This window comes from Chiloscyllium plagiosum, unplaced genomic scaffold (assembly GCF_037043375.1).
Source record: "Chiloscyllium plagiosum isolate Xiang-an unplaced genomic scaffold, Cpla_swu_hap1 HiC_scaffold_26, whole genome shotgun sequence".
In the NCBI taxonomy this organism is placed as follows: Eukaryota; Metazoa; Chordata; class Chondrichthyes; order Orectolobiformes; family Hemiscylliidae; genus Chiloscyllium; species Chiloscyllium plagiosum.
Window position 1 is genome coordinate 53,645,452 of NW_028270164.1, and position 21,440 is coordinate 53,666,891.

At 42.8% G+C, this 21,440-nt stretch overlaps 1 protein-coding gene across 1 annotated transcript; it reads right to left on the bottom strand.

The window, feature by feature from the left end:
- Window positions 1-21,114, bottom strand: LOC122563326 (bcl-2-like protein 15). Its single transcript, XM_043717063.2, has 4 exons — window positions 20,959-21,114; window positions 12,484-12,605; window positions 8,661-8,894; window positions 1-1,319 (listed from the first exon to the last, which is right to left on the bottom strand). Exons 1-4 carry the CDS (start codon window positions 21,056-21,058, stop codon window positions 1,299-1,301), a joined length of 477 nt encoding a protein of 158 aa, XP_043572998.1. The 5' UTR covers window positions 21,059-21,114; the 3' UTR covers window positions 1-1,298.
- Window positions 21,115-21,440: the final 326 nt, after the last annotated feature.

Below are 21,440 nucleotides of genomic sequence, written 5' to 3' on the forward strand. Positions count from 1 at the left end.
CAAGTAACAATCCAATATTTTATTACTGACATCAGAGTTTCCATCTGCACAATCTTTAAAATAGCATTTTAATCTTTCACATTCTTGATTCTCATTCCAGACAAAAGTTCCAGCCTGATTACAGTCTTCTATTGTGCAGGAGGTCCATTAATACTGCATAGTTTCAACTAAGAACAAGACAAAACCCCTCTCATTTTTACACTGAATAAAAAAAAACACTGGGTGGGAAGTGGGACAAGAACATTGTCAAAGCTCAGTGCTTGGAAAGCTGAGCTAGCACCAGGCCGCATACGCTGAACCATCTCTTAACCAGGCAGCCTCTGTGAGGAGGCCAAGGCACTTTCTTGATGTATACTGGAACTTGGATTGATAGCTGTAATATTAATGTTAAATTCTCCACAGGTGACCACTGTCGTCGTCGCCACCACCACCTTTCCAAGATGGTGGCACTGTTTTGACTAACGTGGCAAGCGAGATGGGTTTCTTCGAATTAGTTTTATAAAAACTAAAAGCTTGGTATTTTAATTCCATCATTGCTCACACTTGGTGGCCAGCCATGAACTTTTCACCACAATATTCAAAACAAGAAAAAGGTCTGACTTTGACACTGTTTTGTTTGATAAGCTGAAACCAAATCAGTCGTCAGATTTTCCAACATCTGCTGCGTGGAGGAATCAGAAGTCTGATGACTAATTCTTACCACAAAGAACATCTGCCATATTTACAATCCACTAATCTGGTTTGCAAAATACACAATTTCATCAGTTATTTTGAGAAATTTGAGAGCAAACTAAACCTATTCTTTATCATTGACCAGTTAACTTTCTGAACACTAAATATACAGAGGCATTTCCTTCAGTGGTTCCATGTGAATAAAGCTAAAAAGTAGTTATTCCACATATTATTGCTCTCATTCCACAAGCCACTTATTCCTTACTTTTAGTGGCTGCAGCTTTTGGCTTTCTATGACTTTCACTCCTGGGCTAACTCCATTTCCTTTTATAGTTTTCATGGACCCACAGCAAGGAAAGACAGCATCATCTCAAATATATCTCAACAATCTCTCAGTGGTCAACCTGGCCCCACACCCAAGCAAAGGCCTTGGAGGAGGCAGTGGTTGTTACATTGCTTGGTAACCATCTTACTCTCGGGGGATACTGAAACTACAGGAAATGGAGAGTGGCAGTTGGAACGTAGAATGTTCTTCACCTTGATGTCAAATTGTATTTGGAATGTATTTTAATGTATATTTTCATCAGTTTCGGACTTTCCATCACCCACTGCGATCATCCATTATATCATTGCACACAGGCATTTTCCTAAAAAGAAAATATCAAAAAATAAACTAATCATGAATACAACACAAAAGAGATTAAGCTTGAATAGTCCCCAGTCTGTTTCTATGCGATTCAGCCCCATTTCTCTCTAAGTGCAGAAGTTAGACAAAACATTTCTACATGTCAGTCAGTTATTTGGCTGCAAGTAGAGACTTAGTTTTGTGAGAATCAGAAATGCTTTTGCTAATCAGACTGCTGACCAGTTTTGGCAAGGCAGAAAGCAGAAAAAGTGGCACTCCAGAATACTGCAGCCTCCCTGTCTTCACATGTTACTCTTAACCATTCCATGTGTCCCAAAGCCTTTATCTCCCAACTTCTTCACCAACACCCAGGGAACATTTCAGCTCTTCAGGGAGATATTCCAGTGTGAATCAGATAGCAACTACAATGCCTAGAGCTAGTTTATTGTTCACTGCTTGTTTTGCAAATCATGTTACATTTATAAAATCTTAACTAGGAACTTACAGCATATGGGACCACAAAACATAGCTCTGTATAAATCTAAAAACCAATCCCAATGTTTTACTCTCTTTTCTTTGCCCTACATCAATTTGAAACTAACCACATTGATACAAGGCTGTGGGGACAGTGTGGGACAATGTGGTTAGTTTTAGTTTGATACAGGGCAATGGTGAGAGTGGAACAATCAAAAATCCATCGTATCAATAAACTAATCCTACTGTTGCCCTCTAGAACAAATCCACTGTTACCTGTAGCCCTGTTTTAAAACTGATGACACTGTCCTACTTTTTCACTAAAGCCCAAGAGTTATACAGCATGAAACAAACCCTTCAACCATTCCATGCAGTCTGTAATCCAAAATTAAATTAGTCCCACCTGCCTGAGCTTGGCCCATCGCCCTCCAAACACTTATTTAGTTATCTAAACAGCTTTTAAAAAAATGTAACTGTACCCATATCCACCATTTCCTCTGGCAGTTCACTCCACACACCAACCATTCTTAAAAAATTGCCCTCATGTCTTTTTTAAAATCTTTCTCCTCCCACCTTAAACACCCTGACCAAAGGAAAAAAGATAACCGCCTTATCTGTAACCCCTCATGATTTTATCCCTTAACCTCTGTCCCAGTGAAAAGTCGTCCCAGCTTATCCAGCCTCTCCTCATAATTCAAACCTTCCATTCCCAGAAACATCTTGGTAAATTTCTTCTAACCGTCTCCAGCTTAATAATATCCTTCCTATAACAGGGTGACCAGAACTGCACACAGTACTCCAGAAGAGACCTCACCAATGTCCTCAACATCCCAACTGCTATACTCAAAGATCTGAGCAATGAAGCAGTGTGCTGAACACTTTGTAATCATCCTGTCGACATGCGATGGAAACTTCAAAGCATTGTGTACCTGAACCTCTGGGTCTCTGTTCTACAATACTGCCCAAGGCCCTAATTTTATCAAAATGTAATACCTCACATTTATCCAAATTAAAATCTACCACTCCTCAGCCCATTGACCCAGTTGATTAAGATGTCTTTGTAACATTAGGATAAAGAGTGGAACTGGAAGAAGCACAGCAACTCAAGGAACAGAAAAGGGGAGTTGACGTTTCAGGCTGCAACTTTTCATCAGGACTACTGCATATTAGATAACCTTCTTCCCTATCTACTGTACCAACAAATTTGGTATCTTCCACAAACATACCAACCATGCCTTCTATATTTGCACCTAATCATTGATATAAATAACAAAAGTGGACCCAGCAATCCCTATGGAACACTACTGTTAGAAATCACTCATGAAGGGCTTATGCTTGATAAGTCGATTCGCCTGCTCCTCAGATGCTGCCTGACCTGATGTGCTTTTCTAGCACCCCACTCGACTGATCTCCAGTATCTGCAGTCCTCACTTTCTCCTCCTATGCTTTTTTTGGAAGACCTAAAAGACGTCTTTCACCGTCACTCTGTCTTCTGCAGTTTAGCCAATTTTGTATCCAATTGGCAAGCTCACTTGAACCCCATGTGATGTAACTTTACTAATTAGACTACCATGCGAAACCTTATCACGAGCTGTACTCCAGTCCAAACAAACAATGTCTACTGCTGTGTCATCAATCTTCTTGGTTACTTCCTCAAAAAACAATCACGTTTGTAAGACAATTTCCCTTCCACAAAACCATGCTGGTTATCCCCAATCATTCCTTGCCTCTCCAAATGCATATAAATCCTATCTTTCAGAATCACCAACAACTTATCCACAACTGAAGTCAGACTCACCGGTGCATAGTTCCCAAGCTTCTCCTACATCCCTTATTAAACAAAAGCACAACATTAGCCATTCTCCAGTCATCCAGCACCTCACCTGTAGTTACAGATGATACAAATATTTCTGCAATGAGCCCTGCAATATCCTCCCTAACTTCCCACAATGTCCTCGGATACATTAGATCAGATACTAGAAATTTATCCACCTGTCCTGGAATGTGCACAATGTGGTTTGTGGAGCAGAAGGCTACGCTAATTAGTGGTTGGGTTGTTTTGAAATTAGTGTTGACTAATGAGAAGCTAATCACAAACACTGTCGTAAAAGAGCCTTTGGGAAACATATCAGTCCTAGGTTTGAAGAAAGAAAATTATGATGGTAAGAGAAACAAGTTGACAAGGGTGGACTTGGAAAATATAACATCTATTTGATAGGAGGCAATGGTTGCAATTTAAAGAGATACAACATGGTCTAAAACAGATTTACATTTCTCTAAAGCACAAACACCCAAAAGGAAAGGCAAATCAACTGAAATTATTGAAAGAAATGAAAGATTGTATTTGATCAAAGAAAGCAGATTGTAAGGATGCCAGAAAGAGTGATAACCCTGAGGACTGGAAGCAATTTAGAGTCCAAAGGAATACCAATAAACTGAAATGGGAAAAGAGAAAATGAATGCCATCGAGCAAGACATATAAAAAGCTTTTACAGTCCTACCCAATTGGGGGTCATGTGAATTTATAGTGAAGAGCAAGGAAATGGCAGAGAAACAAACTAAATTTGCACTTGTCTTCATGTAAGATGATAAAGAAAATCTAGAAATACTGGGGGGGGGGGGGGGGGGGGGGGTAACCAAAAGACCTATGAAGTGGAAGAAATTAGTATTAGTAAAGCAAACTTGAAATGTCAACCAGATAGAAAGTTGAAACACCCCCTGGACCAGCAAGGAGACAGCCAGTTGAATAAGAGGATTGCTTTTTGGACTGGAGGCCTGGTGATCAGTGGTGAACCACAAGGATCGGTGCTGGGTTTACTGCTTTTCGTCATTTATATAAATGATTTGGTTGTGACTATATGGGGTATGGTTAGCAAGTTTGCAGATGATACCAACATTGGTGGTAAAATGGACAGTGAATACTACCTCAGAGTACAATGGGACCTTGATCAGATGGGCCAATGGAACAGGTAGTGGCAAATGGGGTTTAATTTAGATAAATGTGTGGTGTTGCATTTTGATAAGGCAAACCAGGGAAGTCTTATACAGTTAATGGTAGGACCCTGGGGAGTGCTGCTGAACAAAGGGACCTAGGGGTACAGATGCACAGTTTGTTGAAAGTGGAGTTGCAGGTAGACAGGGTAGTGAAGACATTAAGTATACAAGTTGGGATGTCACGTTGCGGCTATACAGGACATTGGTGAGGCCACTTTTAGAATATTGTGTACAATTCTGGTCACTCTTCAATAGGAAAGACGTTGTTAAACTTGAGAGAATGCAGAAAAGATTTATGAGGATGTTGCCAGGGTTGGAGGTTTGTACTGTAGGGAGAGAAAATAGACTATATTTAGAGGGATATGGGACAAATGTTGACAAATGGGACTCGGTCAAATTGGAATGCCTGGTCAGCTGGGATGATTTGGACTGAAACATGTGTTTCTGTGCTGTATGACTCTGAGATTCATCCCAGGAAGTTGAAGGTGGTGGCTAGAAAGAAAGTGGATTCTTCAAAAATTCTGTTAGTTCTGGAAAGATTCCTGTGGACCAGAAAGTAATAATTATAACCCAATTATTTAAAAAATGAGGAAGAGAGAGAATGTGAGAATATTATTATGAAGGGCATAACTGGACACTTGAAAAAGAATGGTAAAACTTTACAGTCAATATGAGAATTGATGTTTGACAAACTTTGACTCTTTCGAGGATATTACTTGTAGCGTAGGTAATGCGGAACCAGTGGTGGTGCGTATTCGGATTTTCAGACAGCATCGTGAAGGTTCTGCATAAAACATTAGTAAATAAAATTGTGGGAAATATAAAAACGGGTTGAGAATTGGTTAACAGCCATGCATGGGAACACTCAGAATGGAAGGTGTTACTGTTGGGATATCACAAGCATTAGTTCAGCATCCACTACTATTAACAATTGATATAAATGATTTAAATGTGGGACCCAATTGTAATATATACAAAATTGCTGACGACACCAAACTGGGTGGCAAGGCATGTTTCGAGGAGGATGCAAGGAGAATTCAAGAGGATTTGGACAGGGTAAGTGAGTGGACTAGATCATATGGGGACAGAACATAATGTGAATAGGTGTGAAGTTATTCACTTTGGCAGAAAATAAGAACAGACAAGCAAAATATTTTTTAAACAGTGAAAGGTTGAGAAGTGCAGGAGACCAAATGACCTGGAAGTAGCTGCTAATGAGTCACAAAGTTACATTTAGGTGCAGCAAACACTTAGAAAGGCTGATGGTTTTGATGGCCTTCACCATAGGGGATTGAGTTCAGGAGAAAGGATGCCTTGCTGTAATTATACAAAATACCAATGACCATAAAGGCCCCATAAGCCTGCTACGCTAATCAATAGGATCATATCTCAAACTACATTCCTCACACCCACTTTCCTATATTTTCCCCATAATTTCCCCATAATCTTTGATTCACCTCCTGATCAAGAATCTATCTCAGCCTGAAATTTACGCAAGGACTCGGCCCCCCTCTCCATTGCCTTCTGTGGCAAGGAGTTTCACAGACACCACCCTCAGAAGAAATTTCTCCTCATCTTAGTCTTAAATTGGTGCTCCTCGATTCTGAGACTATGCCCTCTGCTCCTAGACTCTCGCATGAAGGGAAACATCCTTTCAGCACTTACCCATGTCAAGCTCCTTAAGAACCTGATATGTTTCAATGAGATTACCTCTCATTCTTCTAAACTCAAGTCGAATCCCTGTTTAGCCTTTGCTCATAAGACAATCCCTCCATACCAGGGACCACCTCAGACTTTTCTCTGAACTGCCCCTTTAAGGAAACATCTTAAATAAGGAGACCAAAAATGCTGTCAGTATTCCAGATATGGTTTCACCAGGACCTTGTACCGTTGCAGTAAGACTTACCTACTCCTTGAAAATCCATTTCTCAACATTCCATTCATCTTCCTGATTACCTGCTGCACTTTTGTGTTTTGTGCACAAGTCCTCCCAGCCCCTTTGTGTGGCAGCTTTCTGCAGCTTTTTTCCATTTAAATAGTATTGCTCTATTGGTCCCCCTTCCAATTATATATTCCATTTGCCAACTTTTTGACCACTGACTTAATCAATTAGTATCCTGCTGTAAAGTGTTTGAATCCCTCTCATAATTTGCCTTTCCACCTATTTTTGTGTTGGCTGAAAATTTGGCTACAGTACATGCACTTCCTTTCTCCAAATCATTAACATATATTGTGAATGGTTGCTGTCCCAGCACTGATCCTTATGGAACCCCACTGGTCACTGAAGAACCTCGCTCCCTCCCTTCCCCCCCAATCCCCATTCACTGTTTCCTGCCCATGTGCCAATTCTATCTATGCCAATACAATACCTCCAATATTGTGGGTTCTTATGACAACCTTGTGAAGAATCTTGTAAAATGACTTCTGGAACATAACACATTTACCCTCTATCCACAGGGGTCTGACAGGCTGAAGATAGCGATAAAGATCCACTATCCTTGAAAAACTATCAGTCAGCCATAATTTCTCTTTCATGAAGCCATGCTGACTCTGCTTGATTATAATTTTACAAACAAGCATTCTGTTACTTCCTTCATTATTTTTCCAACAATAGATGTTAGAGTAATCAGCCTTTGGTTACCCACTTTTTGCCTCCCACCTCTTGCGGTGTCACATTGGCAGTTTCCCAATCCTCTGGTGATTTGCCATAATCCAAGGATTTTTGGGAGATTACAAGCAATGCATACACTATCTCTGTAGCTGTCTCTTTTAGGATCCTCAGGTTCAAGCCATCAGGATGAAGGTGAGTACTGCAAATGCTGAAGATTAGAGTCTAGATTAGAGTGGTGCTGGAAAAGCACAGCAGGTCAGGCAGCTTCCGAGGAGCAGGAAAACCGACGTTTCAGGCAAAAGTCATTCATCAGGGCCAGGTTACTTATCTGCCTTTAGCACCGTTAGTTTGTATAAAACTACCTCTTTAGGATGATACTTAATTCTGCTTCCATTTTGTTTGGTGTTAATGGGATGTTTGAAGTATCTCCCACCATAGAAACTAATGCAAAATATCTCTAACTCTTCTGCCATTTCCTTGTTCCCCATAACCATCTCCCTAGATTCATTTCTAACCGGCCTATGTTCACTTTGACCTCTTTTCATTTTTATATGTTTAAATAAGCTCTTATTGTCAGTTTATATATTTGTTGCTAGTTTGCCCTTGTAGTTATTTTGTCTCTCTTTACTCGACCTTCACCTAGAGTATTTAATACAAGAAGGTTCTCCAGATTAATTTCTTTGGTGGCGAGGGGTTGAGGAAACTAAGTCTATATTCCCTAGAGTTTAGAAGAACGATAGCTGACTAAGTTCTTAGTGTAAGAAGAGTGGACGTAGAGAAGCTGTTTCCCTGGCTGGTGACTCTAGAACAAGGAGACATAATCTCAGGATAAGGGGTAGCCCGTGTCAGACTGGGACAAGGGAGTATTCTTTCACTCAGAATTGGTGAATCTGTGGAATTCTCTCCCTAGAGACATATCAAAGTTCTGTTTTTCAGCATCCTTAAGACAGAATCCAGTCTATTTCTGGAAACAATGACAGCAAGGGACGTGGAAATAGTGTGGGAAAGCAGCATTGAGGTTGAGGATTACCCACAATCCAATTGACAGGGGTCTAACAGGCTGAATGGCCTGCTCCTTGGTTAATACCAGCCTAACTCAGTAAAGCACTGATGCTCAAATTAGAATAGCAGGACTTGAACGATTCAGCCAAAGGTGCATTTCAAACTGCTTTCTGATAAAGATAAAGATACAGAAGGAGGATACACTGGTGTTGAAATTGCTTTCCTACAAAAGAAACTGCCTTGAAAAAGTGATGCCCCAACATGAGATGGACATGTACTTACCCATCCTCCTGTACCTTGAACCCAGTTCAGCAGTTTTGAATTGATGTAGTTTACCATGGCATTCTTGATGGTAGGAAGCAGACCAGGTGCCTCCTTGACAATCCCCAGTCCCAGGGCGACAGTAATTCTCAGGAGGTTCATCTCGAAACCCAGCTGTTGATATTTCTGCATTTCAGGATTGCTATACAGCTTATTCACCATGTTAGAAAACACTTCCACACCCTGGACGGAACACTAGCAATTGACAAAAAAAAAGGTTATCAAAGCAAATAGATCTTCGCGTGTTAAATTCCATCCAGGATCCAAGAGATACCTGGAGTGATTTCTTGATGATCTTCACCTAGCTACCCTAGTCATACAAATATACAAACCAGGAGAAGTAGGCCACTCTGCCCTCCAGTCTGTTCCATCATTCCAGAAGATCATGACTGATCTGATTAGTCCATATGGCCATCTACCTGATGACCTTTCACCTTTCAAGAACCCATCTCTGCCTGAAAAATGTTCAAAGACTCTTTTTGCACCAACCTTGGAGCAAGTGAACTCTAAAGAATCTCAACTGAGAAAAGATTTCTCATCTGACTGAAAATACAGGATAATCAGTTTCAAACAGTGATCCATGCTGTTAGATAAGACACAAGACACCCCACCGTTTCCAGATATTAATCTGGGAAACCTGTTTTGAACTGCCTCTGAAGTGATTACATCCTTCCTTAAGGAAGGACAGCTCAGTTAGCTGATGCAGAGTGATGCCAACAGTGAGATTCAAAATCTGCACTGGCTGAAGTAACCATAAAGAATTCTCTTTCTCAACCTCTCCCTTTGCCTGAAGCATCGTCACCCTCAGGTTATACCACCACCTGTCAACTCTCTCTCAAGGTGACCATCAATCCTGGGGTAGGCTTGTGGCACAACAGTTATTGGCCTGACTTCAGATCAGAATGTTCAAATCATGTTACACTCATGGGGTTTCCATGCAGTTCACGTTCCTGGATTTTGAGGGCTCTCGACACAATGGTCATGTGAATCCATCTAGACCAAGAGGTCTGGATTCAAGTCCCACTTACTCCAGAAGTGTGTCATAACATATCTGAACAGGTTGTTAAAAAAAAGTCTACCATTAATCCATTCATCCAGGTCATTTATATCAAAAATAAAAGACCCATTTATGCCTACTTTGTTTCCTGTGAGATAGCTGACTTCTATTCATGTTAATATGTCCCTACAATAATTTTATTTTCTGCAATAACCTTGGATGTGACCTGATCAAATGCCGTCTGGAAATCCAAGTACAAAACATCCACTGGTTTCTTTATTTACATCTTCAAAAGACTCCAATAAATTGATTAAATGTGATTTCCCTTTTACATTAATCTTGCTTAATTTGCCTGATGACCTTGAATTACCTAAGTGCCCTATATCATCATTAATAGCTTCTAATGTTCTACTATAACTGACCTTTAGCTTCCTCCTTGCCATTGCCCTGCCTTCTTTTAAAAAAAGAGCTACATTCATCATTTTCCAGTCTAATGGAACCTGTCTCAAATCTAAGGCACTTTGGGAAATGAAACCCAAGGTACCAACTATCTCACTACTTCACTTCCAGCTCTGAAAGGTAAACTTGGTTTCATTTAATCACACAGTCTAGATTTATTTCATGCACTCCTGACATATTATTCCATACTTTCACATCAAAATGAAGTATAAACCCTTGGTCAAAGAGGCAGGGAGGCTTTGCACCAGCCTACCTACCTTAGAGCTGACTGGTGACCAGTATGGGCGAAGAGTTTAACAGTGGATGAAAATTCCTACCAATGGAGATGTGTCACAAAGCTGGTCTTTTCACAAGGTTATGTTGTCCTGATTTTTTTCAGAGCGGTTGTGAACGACTCAAGGTTCCATCATGTCTGAAGTTTGAATGGCTCACTGGGGCCCTTTTGTTTATACCAAGAGATCATGCTTCAGGCAGAAAGCTTTCAAATACTTTTAAAAGCTAATATAATCAAGGGGGCGTGGCCAACTCTCTAGCTGTACAGGTCAGTTCAGTCCAGTTCAGGGGTTAGATGAGTTGGTCAGGGTCACAGTTGAAACGAGACACTCTCCTCCTCCTTCTGCCCTTCTTACTTCATAACCTGTAAGCTTTTTGTGTCATTTTTACACTTTGTGCTAAGGGGTTTGTTCATGGGGATTGTTGCAAGTATTTTGGAACAGCATCATTAAGTCATGACAGCCTGTTGGGTTCAGATAGGATAAGTTATTCGGGTATTCTATTTTTGGTTCATTGTGTTTCATTCCTTAATTTTGTAAATAAATTCAGTATCTATTAAATTCGGCGGTCCAACCAGCTAATTCACTCTGGGAATATCCACTGTTCACTTACCTGACACAAATAGCAAAATTACGGTCTGGACTACCTGATTAAAAATGTTTTGAGGGGTCAGGCCTGGTCCATAACAGGCGAATGTTCCAAAATCCCTTATTCAGCGTTAAAACAAACCCGTGTACCTTCTTCCTCATGTCTTCTGTGTAACAATACAACAGAAGAGATCCCTTCTTTTATCCTCTCGCCCACCCAGCCTAATAAGAGCGATATGGTGAAACTTTACCATATGTGACAGGTTGCAAAGTCTGGTCTATAATTTTAAGTTTTGAAGTCTCTGATGACGAAGCAAAGGAGCAATGGGCATGAATTTCCTATAAAGTGTCAAATACACTACACTTAGTACCTGCTTAAATATGTTTCACAATTTATTTTTAAGGTTCAGTTATTTTACATGTATTTAGAGAGGCTAGGAACAATGTTTCAGGCTGCAGAACGGGCAGATGTGGAGCACTAATGACTCGGAAATGGCGGAAGCCAATTAAACTGGACAGAGCAGGATGGTAGGCACTAGCTCAAGCTTGAGTAGGGATAGGAGAGAATCAAGAGATGAAAGAAGATCAAGGAGAGAGCCAGTATGAACTTGAAGATGGAACAAATGGTTCGAATGGCCTGTTTGTGTACCAAAATAACTCTGACACTGATGAGAGGCTGTCTGTGCAAGGGTGAGAATATAGATGAATAACAAGAATATGTGTGTGTGTACACACATGATTGACTGACAGTGTGTGATGGGTACAGTCTGAGAGGGTGCGGAGTTGGTCAGGACAGTGTACGTGAGGGTGGGGAGTTGGACAGGGTACTGAGAGAGAGCGAGCGAGCGCAGGAAGTTTACCTTGGATACAGAGAGGGGGAGGGGATACGGTATAGTGTTTATGGGGGAGTGGGGAAGAGATGGTGGGAATCGGGTGAGAAAATCCCAAATGTATTAATTTTTTAAATTGACATCTATGAACTGTGGAATTTTAAAGAACCTTAAATCATAATGCAGTGTGTTAATCGAAACGTAAGTGTTCTTTGAAGACTTGTCCCTGGAGTTCCTCTGGAATTGCAGCTCCAATTCTCTGCCACTAACTCCCCTTCAGATTAACAATCACTCAGTTTCTTTCTCCTCAATTGAGTGAAGTGGTATTAACTATTATGGTGGTTACCGCAACTTTATAATTTGCTAACTCTCAATGGTGAGTTTATAATTGGTTGCAGCCTGATCTCTCAGTATTATGTAAAAAAAAACGTCTGTGTGACTGATTCAAAGCGATAGGAAGTGGAATTAACACCTTGTTGCTGCTGATGAAGTGGTAATCAGTACAGCCAGCAGCCTGCTACCAAGCTAGCACCTCTGCTGAGATATGAGTGTAAGAATGGCTGCTGGTATCAGGGTGCAAAACAGCAACAATTATTGCATCGCCCAAGATTTCACATCTGTTTCTAAAGGGACCTTACCTGTTCCTTCTCCAAGTTATTTAACTCTGGTTTAAGATTCTTGATATGTGACTGTATTATCTCATTGTACTCATCCCCAAGCTTCCGTAGACATCTAGCTATGTTGAGAATTTCTTCATCCTCTGGAATACAAAATATGTTATATGAAATTATCCTCCTCACTTCTGTAATTTATCAGAGTGAAAAGAAACAAAGCAGCATGAAATTCTAAAGGAAATCTCCAGTGGATCACGCGTACCACACCCGTGTTGACCGATGTTTCAGTTCTGCTCTATGCTGAGCACCACTTGGAGGAAGCACTAAGGGTGGCATTGGCTTCCAAGTCCACCACTAAGAGTAGCTCAGCAGCAGTATTACTGACTGAGCTGGCCAAGCCCTGAAGGACAAAGCTGCTGGCTTGGGTCTCTGGCAGGTGCTAAGGGGAACTACAAGAACATAAAGCCTACACAACCTCTCATTCTCACCAACCTGCCATTACTGGTGGCAAGTGGCTCAGTGGCTAGCACTGTTGCCTCACAGCAGCAGGGATCCAGGTTTGGAGTTTGCACATCCTCCCTGTGTCTACATGGGTTTCCTCCGGATGCTCCAATTTCCTCCCACAGTCCAAAGATGTGCAGGTTCGGTGAATCGGCCATGCTAAATTGCCCACAGTGTTCAGGGATGTATAGGTTAGGTGCATTAGTCAGGGAAAATGTAGAGTAATAGGGTAGGATAATGGGTCTGGGGGGGTTACTCTTTGGAGGGTTGGTGTGGGCTTGTTGGGCTGAAGGGCCAGTTTCTATACTGTAGGGTTTCTAATTCTAAAAAAAAATTTACTACATCAGATCGTGACGCTATTGACAGAAGCAGTCATTGCATTCGTGGAGACGCCAACCCATCTTCACAATAACACTGTGATAATTGGAAAAAACTCTAAACTAACTCAGCACCTCAAATCTGAGCTTCCAAAAGAATGAACCACAATCTGTAACCTCACGGCCAAGCATATGCCACAGTCTACCATTACCATCACGCCATAGATTCAACCCTGGTTCAATGAGAAGTTCAGGTATGCATATCTAAAAATAAGGAGCCAATCTGATTGCAACCTATGCCACAGGACTCCTTGCACGTCAAACAGTGGATGCCACATAGAACAGATACAACCACATGATCACACAACCAGTGGATCAGATCTAGGATCTGCAGTCCTGTCACATTCAGTCGTAAATGGTGGTGAATAATTTAACTCCTCACTGAAGAAGGCTCAACAAATATCCCATCATCAGCAGTTTTCAGTCTGAAGTACTAAGTGGGTGATCCATCGCGATTTCTTCTCATTCCTTTCTATGTGGTGATGGCCCATTGATATTGCTGCTAGGTTAATAACCAGAGACCTGCCTGCAGATGGTAGAACTTAAAAATCTAGAATTAAGGAGCATTTGTGGGCGGCACGGTGGCACAGTGGTTAGCACTGCTGCCTCACAGCGCCTGAGACCCGGGTTCAATTCCTGCCTCAGGTGACTCTCTGTGTGGAGTTTGCAAGTTCTCCCCGTGTCTGCGTGGGTTTCCTCCGGGTGCTCCGGTTTCCTCCCACAGTCCAAAGATGTGCAGGGTCAGGTGAATTGGCCATACCAAATTGCCCGTAGTGTTAGGTAAGGGGTAAATGTAGGGGTATGGGTGGGTTTCGCTTCGGCGGGTCGGTGTGGACTTGTTGGGCCAAAGGGCCTGTTTCCACATTGTAATATAATCTAATCTAATGTAATATAATCTAATCTAATCTAATGCACTGATGACCATAAAACCATTGTTGGAACAACTCATCTGGTTCACTAATGCCCTTTAGCAAAGGTAACTTCCTTTCTTACCTGATCCGGCCTCTATTCTACTGCTGATCCACATCAATATGGTCGACTCTTAACTGGCCTCTGGCAATTAAGGATGGGCAATAAATGCTGGTCCAGTTAGTGATACCCACATCCCATGAATGTGTTAAAACCAACCTTTATAAAATGATCAGTTTCAGCCAGGGCACATGCTCTGACACCAAGCTATAGCCCTGAACTAGCTGCATCCTACCCTACTGGTCCAGCACAGATACAAAACTGGCATCAATTTTACAATGTGAAAAAACTGTTCAGGCCAAATCCAAGTCGGCTAGTTATCTCTCCACCTGATACTTTAACATCAGTAAAGTGATCAACAGTGCTGTCAAGTGCACTTACAAAGGAACATTCTGCTCACTGATGCTCAGTTTCAGTTCAACCAGGACCATTTAGCCCCTAACATCATTTGGTCCAAACATTTTACCTAGAGGTGAGAATGACTGCCCGAGACATTGAGACTACATTGGATTGAGTATGGCATCAAGGCTCCCTAGCAAAACTGGAATCAGAGGGAAAACTCTCCATTGGTTGGAGCCATATCTGACACACAGGAAGATGGTTGTGGCTGTTGGAGATCAGTCATCTCAGCTCCAGGACACCTCTGCAGGAGTCCTTAGGGAGAATCCTGGACTCTACCTTCAGCTGTTTCAATGACCTCCGCTCCATCATAAGGTCAGAAGTGGGGATGCTTATTGAAGGCACAATGTTCAGCACTATTTACAATTCCTCAGGTATTGCCCTGTCCAAATGTAGCAAGATCTGGACAATATCCAGGCTTGGGTTGACAAGTGGCAAGCAACATTCACACTACACATGCGCCAGGCAATGACCATCTCCAACTAGAAAGAAACCAACCATCATCACTTGACATTCAATGGCGTTACTATCATTGAATCCCTCACTATCAAAATCCTAGGGTATATCATTGACCAGAAATTGAACTAATCATATGTACTGTGGCAACAAGAGCAGGTCAGAGGCTAGGAATACTGCTGTAAGTATCTTACCTCCTGACTCCCCATCTACAATGCACGTGTCAGGAGCATGATGGAGTACACCTCACTTATCTGGAGGAGTGCAGCTCCAATACTCAAAAAGCTCAGGAATATGCAGGACAAAGCATCCTTCTTGATAACCATCCCATCTTAAAACAATCACTCGTTTCACCACTGATGCATTGTGGCAGCAGTGTATACCCATCTACAAGAAACATGGTAGTAATTCACTAAAAGTCCCTCCACAGCTCCTGCCAAACCCACCCCTACTACTGAGAAGTATAATGGCAGCAGATGCATAAACACCACCATGTACAAGTTACAACACAGAACAGCAAAACACAGGAACAGGCCGTTTGGCCCACCATGTCTGTGCTGACCATGATGCCATTCTAAACTAATCTCATCTGCCTGCACATCATTCATATGCCTGTTCACGTGTCTGTCTAAATGCCTCTTAAATATTGCTAACATAGTGCATTACCACCTCCCCTGGCATTACATTCCAAGCACCTACCGGTGTCCTATATAAAAAAACTTGCCTTGCACATCTCTCAAATGTTTCCCTCTCATCTTAAACCTACACCCTCTAGTATTTGACATTTCCATTCTGGGGAAAAAGTCACCAACTATCTACCCCATCCATGCCTCTCAATTTTATACACTTCTATCAGGTCAACCCTCAGCCTCTGACACTCTAGCGAAAACAATCCAAGTTTGTCCAACCTCTTATGGGTGGCATGGTGGCTCAGCGGTTAGTACTGCTGTCTCACAGCGCCAGGGACCTGGGTTTGATTTCAGCCTCGGGTGACTGTCTGTGTGGAGTTTACACATTCTCCCAGTGTCTGGAGAACGTTTCCTCCAGGTGCTCCGGTTTCCTCCCACAATCCAAAGATGTGTAGGTTAGTTGGATTGGCAATGCTAAATTGAATATAGTGTTCAGGGATGTGGAGGTTAGGTGCATTAGTCAGAGGTAAATATAGGGTAGGAGAATGGGTCTGAGAGGGTTGCTCTTCAGAGGGTCAGTGTGGCCTTGTTGGGCCGAAGGGCCTATTTCCACACTGTAGGGATTCTAATTCTAATTCTCTTCTTATAGCGAATATACTCCAAACCAGGCAACACCCTGGTAAACCTCTTGTGAACCCTCTCCAAAGTCTCCACATCATTCCTATAATGGGGCAACCAGAACTGTGTATAATACTCCAGATGTGGTCTAAGTAAAGACAAATACAGTTGCAACATGACTTGCCAACTTTTATACTCAATGCCCCAACTAATGAAGGCAAATCTGCCACATGCCTCTTTACCATCTTATCCACTTGTGTTGCCATTTTCAGAGAGCTATGAACTTGGACCCCAAGATACCTCTGTATCAGTACTCCTAATGGTCCTGCCATTTACTGCATACTTTCCTCTTGCATTTGACGTCCAAAAAAAATGCAACACTTCACTTGTCCAGATTAAACTCCATCTGCCACTTCTCCGCCCACTTCCCAAATGATCTATATCCTGCTGTATCTTTTGATAATGTCTCTCACTTTCCACAATTACTCCAATTTTTGTCATCTGCAAACTTATAGTCAGACCACCTACATTTTCATCCAAATCATTTATGTATATTACAAACAACAGAAGTCCCAGTACTGATCCTTGTAAAAAAACCACTAGTCATAGACCTCCAATTAGAAAAACACCTCTCCAACTACACTGTCTTCTATAACTAAACTAATTTTGCATTCAATTTGCCAATTCAAAGTAGATCGCGTTGACTTAATCTTCTGGACCAGACTATAATGAGGGACCTTGTCAAATGCTTTAGTAAAGCGCCAGAGACCCGGGTTCAATTCCCGCCTCAGGAGACTGACTGTGTGGAGTTTGCACATTCTCCCAGTGTCTGTGTGGGTTTCCTCCGGGTGCTCCGGTTTCCTCCCACAGTCCAAAGATGTGCAGGTCAGGTGAATTGGCCATGCTAAATTGCCCGTAGTGTTAGGCAAGGGGTAAATGCAGGGGTATGGGTGGGTTGCGCTTCGGCGGGGCAGTGTGGACTTGTTGGGACGAAGGGCCTGTTTCCACACTGTAATGTAATCTAAAATCTAATCTAAAATCCAAATAGACAATGTCAATCATCTTTATCACTTGTTCAAAAAAAAATCAAGTTTGTCAGACAAGACCTGCCCACACAAAGCTATGCTGGCTATCCTTAATAAGTCAATTTTACTCCAAATTCAAGCAAATCCTATCCCAAAGAATCTTCTCCAATAATTTCCCTACCACTGATGTAAGGCTCACAGGCCAACAATTTCCTGGATTATTCCTGTTGCCCTTCTAAAACAAAGGAACAGAATTGGCTGGGACCTCTCCTGTGGCTAAAGAGAATGCAAAGATCTCTAGCTGATGTCTTTCTTGCTAAGTAGTGTGAGCCAAGATAATGTTTCCATCACCATATATGACCATCTCAGTCACACCTCTGGGGAACTGCTCAACGTTTGCACTCTAATGCTTTCCATTTCACCTTCCCAGTCCCTTGTACTTCTGGAGTGTGAGACTCTCTCCCTGTAAAGGCTAAGTCAGTTTGGGTTTCCATAGTCTGACATCTCCAAATCACCAGACAACCAAACAAAGCCAACCCACAAATGGGTTGGGATCTTTACATGGGATTCCAATTAATGAATTGTTTCAGTCAGACTGGATATTTTTAAACTTTCTTTTGTCTAATGTGGTCATAAGTTTCCCTTAAGGGTAGTCAATGACCTTCCCTCTATCATAAAGTCATAAGTGCAGATATTTGCCGATGATTGCACAATGTTCAGCACCATTCGCAACTCCTCAGATACTGGAACAGTCCATGTCCATATCCAGTAAGGCCTGGACAATATCTCTCTGCTCATTCCTGAAGAAGGGCCTGTGCCTGAAACGTCGAATCTCCTGTTTCCTGGATGCTGCCTGACCTGCTGTGCTGTTCCAGCAATAAAGTTTCAACTTTGATCTCCAGCATCTGCAGACCTCACTTTCTCCTGGACAATATCCAGGCTTGGGCTGACAAGTGGCAAGTAACATTAGCACAGACAAAGACCATCACCAATAAGAGACAATCTAACCAGTGCTCCTTGACATTCAATGGTGTTACCATAACTGAATCTCCCATATCAACATTCTGAAGGTTATCATTGACCACAAACTCAACCGGACTCACTACAAACAGTGGCTACAAGATCAGGTCAGAGGCTAGGAATACTGCGGCACGTATCACACTTCCTGACTCCCCAAAGTTTGTTCATCATCTACAAGGCACATGTCAGGAATGTGATGGAATACTCACCACTTGCTGAGTGAGTGCATCCCCAACAACACTCAAGAAGCTTGACATCATTCAGGACAAAGCAGCCAGCTACATCCACAAGCATCCACTCCTTCCACCACTGACATTCAGTAGCTGGAGGGTGTACAAAATGCAAGATGCAATGCAGAAATTCATCAAAGGTCCTCAGATCACACCTTCCAAACGCAAAAACTCTTCAATCTAAAAGGCCAAGGGCATCAAACACTACCACTTTCAAGTTCCTCTCCAAGCCACTCAACCATCCTGACTTGGAAATATACTTGGAAATTTACTGTTGCCGGTCAAAATGCTGAAATTCCCTCCCGAATGGCATTATGGGTCAACCCACAGCAGTTCAAGGTGGCAATTCAAGGGCAACTAGGGATAGGCAATAAATGCTGACCAGCCAGCAATGTCCATATCCCAAATATGAACACATTTTAAAAAAAATCTCAACTAAGTGCATCCTAGACCAGAACTAGAATTCACAGGGGTGTCAGTCATTGGAAAACGCAAAATAGGAACTCTTTAAAGTTCCAGGCACTGTTTTCCATATCCTTCATGTACAGTCTCAATTGCCAAAAATAAACATAAAACAGTGCTGCTATCATTGACTGAGCCTTGGAGAAAATTCCAGTTATATGTTTTACTGCGTCAAATCACATAAAAGTATAAATAATAGATGCAAGAGGTAAGCAAACCAGATCAAACCTGGGAATAAAATAGATGCATAAAGTTCTGAAGAAGGGTGACCAGTCTCAAAACATTAACTCTTGATTCCTTTGTGAGATCTGCTCAGTTTCTCCAGCATTTTCTGTTTCAACCCTGACACAAAAACATAAGTTGCTGGTAAAGCTCAGCAGATCTGGTTAGCATCAGCGGAGCGAAATCAGAGTTAATATTTCAGGTCCAGTAACCCTCCCTGAGATCTCAACCGAGTTTTTTTTTAAAAACACACAGAGGGTGGTTGGAAAGGCACGTCACTGTCTCCCCTTGTGGGGGCAGTGGTGATGGCGGCAAAACAGATGTGGCAGGAAAGTGACTGAACCTGCACTTTGCTATTTGGTTTCTCCAAACCTACAACTTTCTTTCAGTCAGGTTGGAGATTTTGAGACCCACCCAGAGTAATGCTTCGGGACAGGGAGCAGAGCAAAGTGGCCGAGCAGAGGCTGATAGCTAAGTTTGATACCCATAGGGAGGGCCTCAACCGGGGCTTTGGTTCATGTCACATTGCAGGTGATCACCATTGCATTACACACACACACAGATATTCCTACACACACACACACTCTCACATACACACACACAGACACCCACACACACCCTTATAGACACACACACAGACACCCACACACACCCTTATAGACACACACACACTCCCACACTCACACATGCACCCCGTCAGACTTAAGACACTCTGCACTCACTACACACTTTCTCACACTCACAACCCCCACCCCAGACAGACACACACACACACAGACAAAGACCCACATGCACACATATTTTGTGGGGTGAATTTGTACTTGCAGAGTTACATTGCACTTTGCTCAAAAACTGCATACATTCATGTAGAACTGAGCTCAAAAACTGCATGAATTTATGTAAAACTCCATTACCTCACTTTTTAGATTAGAATCAATCTAAACATCAGGTCATAGACAGAGAACACAGGGGGCTAACACCTTCCACATAAAAACAATGACTGCAGATGCTGGAAACCAGATTCTGGATCAGTGGTGCTGGAAGAGCACAGCAGTTCATGCAGCATCCAACAAGCTCGTTGGATGCTGCCTGAACTGCTGTGCTCTTCCAGCACCCCAGATCCAGAACCTTCAACACATTGTCTAGCTATCACCATTGTTAACAGCTAACCCGAGAATGCAACTTTTTAAAAAAAAAGTTTTGTGATTTACACACGAAAGTGAAACTATCACGGTATTCTAACAGATGAAAGGCTTAACAATCAGTTTTTCAATGTATAATTTCAGTTACATCACGCTGTAAATTTTTGCTATAAATTCTGTGTTAGGATTGAGCCCTCCACCACCACCGGATGAAGGAGCGTCGCTCCGAAAGCTAGTGCTTCCAATTAAACCTGTTGGACTATAACCTGGTGTTGTGTGATTTTGTCCACCCAGAGTAAGGAAGGGGAAGGGGTAATTTGGAAACGTGGTGGCAAGTTTCAGAAATGCTCCCAGGGAAAGGGGAGATTTGGAAACGCTCCCTGGGGCTAGTACCTGGAGGGAGATTTGGAGATGACTCCTGAGGCCTAGAAGGGATTTGGGCGCCGTACCTGGGCTACCGCCACTGTCGACATCCAAGGAATCTTCTTCCTCCTCCTCTTCGAAAAGTCTGTCCACGATAAGCCCCGTCTTCAGGGCCAAGTCACCCATGTCTCCCGCTCCCTGCACCTCCTCCCACCCGGAACTCACCCCGAGGCCTGCTCACACAGGCCCCACCCATGGCCCCGCCTCTTCACCCCGGGACACGCGCGCGCACTGACCCTGACCCCGCCCCCGCCCCTCGGCGCGAGCAGACCGCGCCCCCACAGCGCTGGCCCCGCCCCACACCGGCGTTGTCGCGAGCAGACCCCGCCCACGAGGCAGCTGACCCCGCCCCACACCGACTCCGCCGCGAGCAGACCACGCCCCCGCAGCTCTGAACCCCGCCACGCACTCTGACGTCGCTCTGATAACTGACCCCGCCCCCTGTTATCGTGCTCTCCCCACACATCAGCCCCACCCCTACACCGACGCGGCTCCACATAGGCCCCGC